This window comes from Chrysochloris asiatica, unplaced genomic scaffold, assembly GCF_000296735.1.
Source record: "Chrysochloris asiatica unplaced genomic scaffold, ChrAsi1.0 scaffold00419, whole genome shotgun sequence".
Lineage (NCBI taxonomy): Eukaryota > Metazoa > Chordata > Mammalia > Afrosoricida > Chrysochloridae > Chrysochloris > Chrysochloris asiatica.
The window spans coordinates 911,103-919,912 of NW_006408937.1; the positions used below are offsets into that span (position 1 = coordinate 911,103).

The 8,810-nt window shown below is 38.6% G+C and overlaps 1 protein-coding gene across 1 annotated transcript in view; it reads right to left on the reverse strand.

Moving 5' to 3' along the window:
* Positions 1–810: 810 nt before the first annotated feature.
* Positions 811–8,810, reverse strand: part of TMLHE (trimethyllysine hydroxylase, epsilon) — a 50,144-nt gene continuing 42,144 nt past the window's right edge. Inside the window, exons 6-7 of the mRNA XM_006876846.1 lie at positions 2,197–2,335; positions 811–1,053 (exon numbers count right to left, since the gene is read on the reverse strand). Coding sequence (XP_006876908.1) covers positions 922–1,053; positions 2,197–2,335 — 271 coding nt within the window. The 3' untranslated portion in view covers positions 811–921. The remainder of the gene's footprint in view (positions 1,054–2,196; positions 2,336–8,810) is intronic.

Consider the following 8,810-nt stretch of genomic DNA (forward strand, 5'->3'; position numbering starts at 1 on the left):
CTGCTGTCACGTAGATTTATACCCTCAGGAGACCTATTGTTGTTGCTGTTGTTAAGTGCCTTCAAGTCACATCCAACTTATAGCAACCCTTTACAGGTGGGTTTGAACTTCGGCCCTTGTGCTTCAAAGTCCAGTGCTGATCCTACGGCACAAGGTTTCTATTAGTTGGAACGGACTCAGTGGCACTTAGCAACAACAACAAGAAGACACCATTTGACCTTTTAACAGTCATTCTCTCATAAGTATACAGTGGCCTTTTCCACAGGCTACAGGATATATATGATGCTGTTGCCCAGAGAGTTACAAATGTGTGTTTGTGTGTTCTTGAGTTTTAAACATTGTCCAGTCTTCATTTGTATTATCTGGAGTCTTGGTGTGGTGCTGTAGAATATCCACTTTACTACAAGGTCAATTTGCACTGAAGGTCGGTGGTTCAAACTCACCAGCTGCTATGTAGAAACCCTGTACAGAACCAACTCAACAGCACTTAACAACAACAATGTCTACTACAGTTAGTATTAATAGATATTCATAAATCCTACAGACAAGAACTCTCGATAACTAACTTTGAAGAATAAAGAGTCCTGAGACCAAACATTTTGCAAAGTGCTGCTTTATCAAAATTTTGTTTTCTAAGTGACCCAGTTGGTACAAATGTTTAGCTACGGACTATTAGTCCTTCACTGTCAATATTGGTATTACATTTCTGAAACAGATTGACCAAAATTATATGATAAGATTGAACAGTGGATCTATGTTATAGCTTGGGGAAGGGAAGTATCTGACTAGATGACTCAGTTGGCTCCTAGCAGAGAAAGTGCAAAATCTGTTTTGTGGGATGGGATAAGAAGAAGTAGCTTTAGGACACCAGATGAAATTCTGGTCGAGTCAGGTGTGCTCATAATTCCAATGCTGCCAATTTTAAGCCTGAAGTCCCAAGAGACGAGCAGTATTTAACATGTCATCTCTTGTTAAGTAGCAGCCACAGAGTTGGCGGTACCCAGTGAAGGATTCCCTGCCATGTAGGACACGCCAGTTGTCTATAAATAGCACCTGAGAATGGGGAAAAAAAAAAGAGAGAAAACACCATCAGAACAGGAACACACCAATGTACCCTAAATCAAAAGAGATACTTTCAAAGAAAAGCTTTAGATTGCTTTCCTCTTATACTCAATGAGTTACTTTTCTTGTGAAATTGAGCAGACATTTGGAAACTGGAATCTGTAGCAGGTTAAGTGGAACCGACTCATAGCGCCCCTGCACAGGGTTTCCGAGGCTGGAAGTCTTTACGGGAGCAGAAAGCTCCCTCTTTCTCCCACGGAACGGCTGGTAGTTTCAAACTGCTGACCTTAAGGTTCACAGCCTGATTTGTAACCACTACGCTACCAGAGCTCCTTAAGTGGAAGGTACAAAGGCATTAGTTGATAATGGGACCAGCAGTTGATTCATTTGTTTTTTTGGGTATTTTTCTCATATCAAAGCAAATCAGTAATTCTTTATTTTTCTTTACTCCCCCCTCCCCCCTGCTTTTTATGTCATATTCTGAACTTTCTGAAAGTGGGAAATATTTTATTGTGTTTTAAGCTAAGCTGAAGGTAGTGTTCATCTTGAGGAATATGAAGAGCAAAACCACAAAAACAAGACCCATGAAGCACCCAAATTGAGGAGAACCTTAAAGATCATCTAGTTCAACTTCCTCATAATATGGATAGGTCTACTGATCCCTAAGGAGCTCTGGTAGCGGAGTGCTTATGAATCGGGCTGCGGACCTTAAGGCCAGCAGTTCGAAACTACCAGCTGTTCCGCGGAAGAAAGATGAGGCTTTCTGCTCCCGTAAAGATTTACAGCCTCGGAAACTCTGTACTGGGTCACTATGAGTCAGAACCGACTCCACGGCACATAACAACATCAACAACAACAACAACTGATAACTAGGAATCCTGGTGTGGCGCTGTGGGTTAATGTGCCAGACTGCAAAGCCATTTGAACTGCAAGTTCGGTGATTCAAGCTCACCAGCTACTCCTTGGAAACCCTGTACAGGGTCGCTATGGGTCGGAACCAATCCAACAGCACTTAACAACAACTCTTCCCTTTTTCCTTTACTACACTGTATCTCACAGATTAAATAAGCACCTGTTCATCATAACTTTAGTATAAAAAGGCTTTACTTAACATCTTTAGAGTTTGGAACCTACCCTTCCAGGCTTTAGTTTGACCCAAAACTCATTCTCTGGTCTCCTCAACTCTTTTGTTAGAGTCCGGTGTGCTGCATACCAACGATGGACAACATCATAAGGGACAGTATTGATGACAGCCCGGTCATAGTTGTTGTATCTAAGATGGAATCATAAGAAAGAAAGATCTCCTTAAATGCATGTTGACAATGTCTGTTGTTTATTGAACAATTTTATATGAAGTGTCCCCCTAGAATTTTTGTTGTAAATCCTTATCTTTATGCCTATGACTATAATCTCATTTGGGAATGGATTGTCTTGGTCTCATTAATGAGGCAGGATTAATGTTGGCTGGATCTTGAGTCACTGTTTTTTGATACATAAAAGAAATTAAGCAAACTAGAAACCAGAGGTGGGGGAAGACAGATGCCAAGCCACATGATGATCTCCATGAAACAAAGGGTGAAGAGACCAAGGCCTTCCTCTAGATCCGACAAGAGAAAAACTTCCCCTAGAGCCAGCTCCTTGAAATTAGCCTTCTAACCTCCTATACTGTGAGAAAATCAATGGGCTTGTAAAGCCATCCTTTTGTGTTATTTGTTATAGCAGCACTAGAGAATGAAGACACAAACCTTCACATGAGGCCAGGTAGCATAATGGCTACCCGCTTGACTGCTAACTGAAAGGTTGTCAGTTTGAACCCATCCAGGGGCTCCATGGGAGAAAGAGCAGGCAATCTGTTCTCCTAAAGATTCCAGGCTAGAAAACGCAAGCACTACGAGTCCACAGTGCCTTGGCAGCACCTAATAACAACAGCAATGCTCACTAGAGATGACATGAGACTAAGATTGGAAACAGGAGCCCCACTACCTGTTTTATTTGTACTTTGGAACTTCTGGGGTTAGGGTATAGAAGTAGGTTCAAGCTGGTTTCTCATATCTTAACATTTAAAGTACATTCCATTAATGAATCATCATCGGTCAAAGTTCATGAGACATTGGGGGAAGATCTGACCTTTCTCCTTACAAAGCTGAGGTGGCTAAGAGAGGTTGTAATAACAAAGCTTCTTTTTAACAGGATGGTTTGCAATTTCTCAGTTTTCTCCCTTTGTGGGAAAAATTCCAGATGGAGATGAGTGGATATTTTACCTAGGAATCTTATCTAATTCAGTCAGCCCTAACACTTACTTATATGGGCATCTGATATGTGCTGTCAGTGTCAGGCATTAGAGAGTCAATGATGAACACGAGAAATATGACCCTAGTCCTCACAGAGTTTGCATTCTATTGAGGAAGAGAGATAATCAATAAGTAAAGAAATGTACAAAACAAGCTTATTTTCACAAGTTATAGATGCTACGAAGAAAACAAATCGTGTTATGTTACAAATTAGACTGGAAAGTCTAATTCAGATGGCATGTTGAGTGAACAACTTTGGGAGGAAGTGACATTTGAGCTGATATCTATATGATAAGAAACCAGTCATGTGACATGAGTGTTCCAGGCAGAAGGAACAGCAAGTACAAAGTCTTGGGGTGGAAAACAGTTTAGTGTGTTTGCAGAACAGCAAGAAGGACATGTGGCTGTGGTTGAGTAAGCAAGGGGGTTAAAGGTAAGAAATGATGTGGAGGAGGTATCATGGGTCAAATCTCACATAGCCCCGTAGGCCATAGTTAGGACTTTGAAGTTTATTCTGAAAAGCCTTTGCAAAGATATTGGATTGCTATTTTATCTAAGGCAATTTTTTTTTCTTACTGAAATACAATCCACATGCAGAGAAGTATACAAATCATAAATGTGCAGCTTGATGCATTTTCATGATGTAAACGTATCCATATAACCAGAACCTCCCCTTGTGCCCCATTCCTGTCATTCCCACCCCTACTCAAGGGTAACTAACTGATTTCTATCATCAAATAATAGTTTTGCCAGCTTATAAAACTTTATATAAATGGAATCATACGGTATATATACTCTTTTGTATCTTAATTCTTCCCTTTAATATTATACTTGCAAAATCTGTTCTTATTATGGGTAGCAATTCATTCATCCTCAGTGTTGAATCAAATTTGATTGTGTAACCACAGCACAATTTATTTACCCAATTTACTGTTGATGGACATTTGAGTTATATCCAGTTTGGGAATCTTACAAACAGTGCTGCTTTGAATGAACATTCTGTTGCATGTCTTTTGGTGAAAAAAAAAAAATTCTGTGTGATATAAATCTGAGAATTGCATTTCTGGGTCATAAAGACTGTGCAGTGTACTCTTGTCAAATACAAACAAACTCCCAATGGGGCCCTTTTTGGACACCAGACAGTATTAATCAATTTTAGATATTACATGGCTCAACAAGAACTTATATTTGGAGTTTTCTCATATGCAAAATGAATTTAATGATACCTCTTTAGCTGAGCTTGAAGGGATACTGTGATAATCATATGAAAGAAGGAACATAATAGTGATTCCTCCCAGGCTTCAAGGAGCCAGGCACTGAGGAAGAATGGGGTGAGAAAGCATTGTTTTCACCAGGGTCCTGGCATCCACTGCCATTTCCGTAAACCTTCAGTTTGTGCTAGATACTTGTACAAATATTTCATTTACTTCTTTCATCACCTGAGAGAAGAAGGTCACATAGCTTCCTTTTACATGTATGGCAACTGAAGTTCAAAGGTTAACAGCACAAAGTTGACAAGTAGCTGAATGGGTTTTAAAATCAGGTCCACTTCTTTAACTGATTGTATATACCCAACAGCAATAGAATGATCTCACACTGTGTATGTTGGTTAATGAGACCAACTGAATACAGATTAGGATTGTAATCTCTTAACTTCAAATAGAGATTTATAGTTTACAAAGTGTTTTCACATGCACTATCTCATTTGACCCTCATGATAACCCAGTGAGGTAAGCAGCACAGCTACTATTATCTTTATAGATAAGGATAATAAAGATAAGACATTGTGATTTGCCCAAGGTCACATGGAACCCAGTATTCACTGTTTCCATTAGGTGAGATTGCTTTCTAAAGTCAATTATCCAAAAGCAACAGGAAAAGTTTATTAAAAACTAGTAAAGTTGCAATGTTTTTCTGTTTAGAAGAACTATTTATGCATGCTTGCAAATAGTAATATTATATTATAGAACATTTTTTTCCCTCTGATTTGATATGAAGGAGGAGAGACTTGAAAATAGGGCAAAGCAAATTAAGAAGACATTTACTTGATAAAAAAAAAATCTAGAAGGCTTAATAAAGCCATTTCTCCTGTTAACTGAGATAATTAAAGATTTCCCGAATAAAGAGTGCTCAAAGATTGAATAGAAGCTGCATTTGACGGATTTGAAGTTACAATTCCATTTCAGATATGACCTTTCAGAAGCAATTTGTTCTCTCTGATTCTGACTTTGTTTGTTTGTTTGTTTTTTCATCTGAAAATTGAGAATAATAATAACTATTTTATGTGGTTGTTATAAAGATTGAATGTGGTGGCCCTGTAGGATAAGCATTCAACCACAAGATCAATTTGAATTGCCAGGTTGGCAGTTCAAACTCATCAGCCACTCCTCAAAAACCCTACACAAGGGCACTATGAGTCGGAACCACCTCGACAGCACTTAATAACAAAAACATATTTTATGCACTGGCACTGTGCTTGACATGTGGGAGGTCAATAATACTAGCTAAAATAAAAAGAAGTTATATATCTCAAGCCATAAAAACAAGCTCTAGAAAATGTGGAAGGATTTACAGTGAGTTAGTTTTCCCCAGACTTGGAGGACAGAGATAGATTAAGCTTTGAATGTGGCGCTGGAGGATAAGCAATTGACCACAAGGTCGGTGGTTCAAATCCACCAGCTGCTCATCAGAAATCCTCTACAGGTCACTAGGAGTCGGCACCTACTTGATCGCAGTTAACAACAACAACAATGGCTAAAGAAAATGTAAATAATTATATTTACATGTTTGCATTTTAAAGCATTTTGCTCTAATATGTTTACTAAAATTTAAAATGCATTTATGTTTAATCATTGTCCTTAACTAGTCCGATATCCCATTTATACGATAAGCTTATATAAATATAAATATAAATATGAATATAAATACAAAGTATGATACACAAGCACTGAATTCCATTTCCACTAATGACTGGCTAAGTGTCTATTGGATCAATCCTATTTTCTTATAGGTTACAATTGAAAACTCTGGACAAAATACAAAAACTAACTACTTGAAGGCACTATTGATGCTTATTCTGAAGAGGAGTTGACATTGTGAAGAAAGAAACTGAACTGGGTGAGTTTCCCACTTGCATGCCACAGCCTGCACTATATAGGCAGTGAAAACTCCCAAAGAAATACCTTAGTTTTTCCGGTCTGAAGAACCACTGCCATTGAAAATGGAAAAGGAAACCCTAGAATGAAGAGGAGTAGAGAAAAAAAGTACCAAACTCTGTGTATAAGCTTTGCCGCCACCCACCCCCCCCAAAAAAAGAAGAAGAAGAGCAGAGAGAGAGAAAGTTAGAGTGCCAGGAAGTAATTGGAAAGAAATATTTTTTGGTTTGGGAGCCAGATTAAGCTTGGATGTCTAACAGAAACCACGCAGGCAAGAAGGCAATGCAGAATCCTATATAAAACCCTGAAATTAAAAAAAAAAAAAAAAACGGAAATAGAATTTGAGTTATCAAAAAACAGAACTTGAATTCTGAGCACAAATAAATTATTTCTGTGCAAAAGTTGAAAATGAAATTTTTTGGGAAATAGAACAGAGTCTCTATAGTCTTGATAAGATAATAGTCACAATATAGAGAATACATACAAAGATGATTCACTATAACAAAAACCAGGAAAGGCAAACCCTGAAATGTCTCAAATGTTGGAATTACCAGCCAAGGCCTTTAAAGTAGCTATTGCTACTAAGTGCAGTGAGGCAAAAAAGAAAAGAAAAGAAAAGAAAAGCTTTCAGTGAAAGAATAAAAAAAACTCTCAGCAAAGAAACATAAACTGTAAAAAAGAACAAGGGGAAATTTTAGAACTGAAAACACAATATAAGAATGACAGATAAAAGAGCCTGTGATTTTGAAAACTGGATAATCTCTTTTGATCTATTTGAACAAGAGAGAAAAAAAGAAGAAATAAACAAAATCTCAGGGACCTGAGGAACCAAATCAAAAGGTCTGACATATGAAGGGACTTCAAAAAGTTTGTGGAGCAACGGAATGAAAAGGCAGTGGGATTTTTCTACAAACTTTTTGAAGCCCCTTGTATAACAAATTGGAGTTTGTTAAGGACAAATGATATACAGCAGTACAAAATATTTGAACAAATTCAAGAAATTCTGCCATCGAGTAGATTCTGGCTTGTAGTGACACCTTGTTGTTGTTAAGTGCTGTCAAACCAGTTCTGACTCATAGCAACTCTGTATAGGGTTTCCGAAGAGTGGCTGGTGAGTTTGAATCACCCACTTTGTGGTTCAAGCCGACCTTACAGGCCTGTGCTTATACTATAGCACCACATCAGTGATGTGGTTGGTTAAAACTGCTCCTGAGGGTTTCCAAGAGTGCATATCTTTACAGGAGACAGCTTCATCCTTCTCCTGTGGTGAAACTGGTTAAGCCCGGTGCTTAACCCACTATACCATCAGGGCTCCTTGTAGTGTTACCATATTGTTTTTGTATAGGGTTTTATTGGGTTTCCAAGGAGCAGTGGGTGGGTTTGAACCACCGACCTTGTACTTAGCAATCTAAGCTTATCCTACAGTGCCACACTAGGACTTCCCAAATAAATGAAAAGATGTGTGCACAACAAGACTTGTATATGAGTGTGAACTTGCATGTGAATGTCAGAGCAGCGTTTCTGGGAATAGCTCCAAATTGGAAACAATCCAAATGTCCATTATTGGTAAATGGACAAATAGAATGTGGTACGTCCACATAATGAAATACTATTCAGTAACTAAAAGGAATGAATTACTAATACATGCTGCAATATGGATGAACCTGAAACATATTACGGTAAGAGAAAGAAAGGTGATGCAAAAGACTACAAATTATGTTACTGCATTAATATGAAATGTTTAGGATATGCAAATTCATAGAGGCAGAAAGATTAGTGGTTGTTGAAGGCTGGAAGAGAGCTGGAAATGGAGAATGAATATATTATGGGCATTTGTTGTTGTTAGGTGCCATTGAGTCGGTCCCGACTCATAGCGACCCTATGCACAACAGAAGAAAACACTGTCCGGTCCTGGGCCAACCTCACAATTGTTGCCACTCTTGAACCCATTGATGCTGCCACTTTGACAATCTATCTGGCTCGGGGTCTCCTTCTCCAGCGACTGATCCCTCCTGACAATATGTCTGACGTATGAGAGATGAAGTTTGGTTTTCCTGGCCTCTAAGAAGCACTCTGGCTGCACTTCTTCCAACAAAGATCTGTTGGTTCTTTTGTCAGCCCATGGCACTTTCAATAGTCTCCTCCAACACCATAACTCAAAAGTATCAATTATTCTACAGTCTTCCTTATTCACTGTCCAGCTTTTACATGCATATGAGGTTATTGAAAATATCATGGCTTGGGTCAGGTGCACCTTAGTCCTCAAGCTGACATCTTTGCTCTCCAACACTTTAAAAAGGTC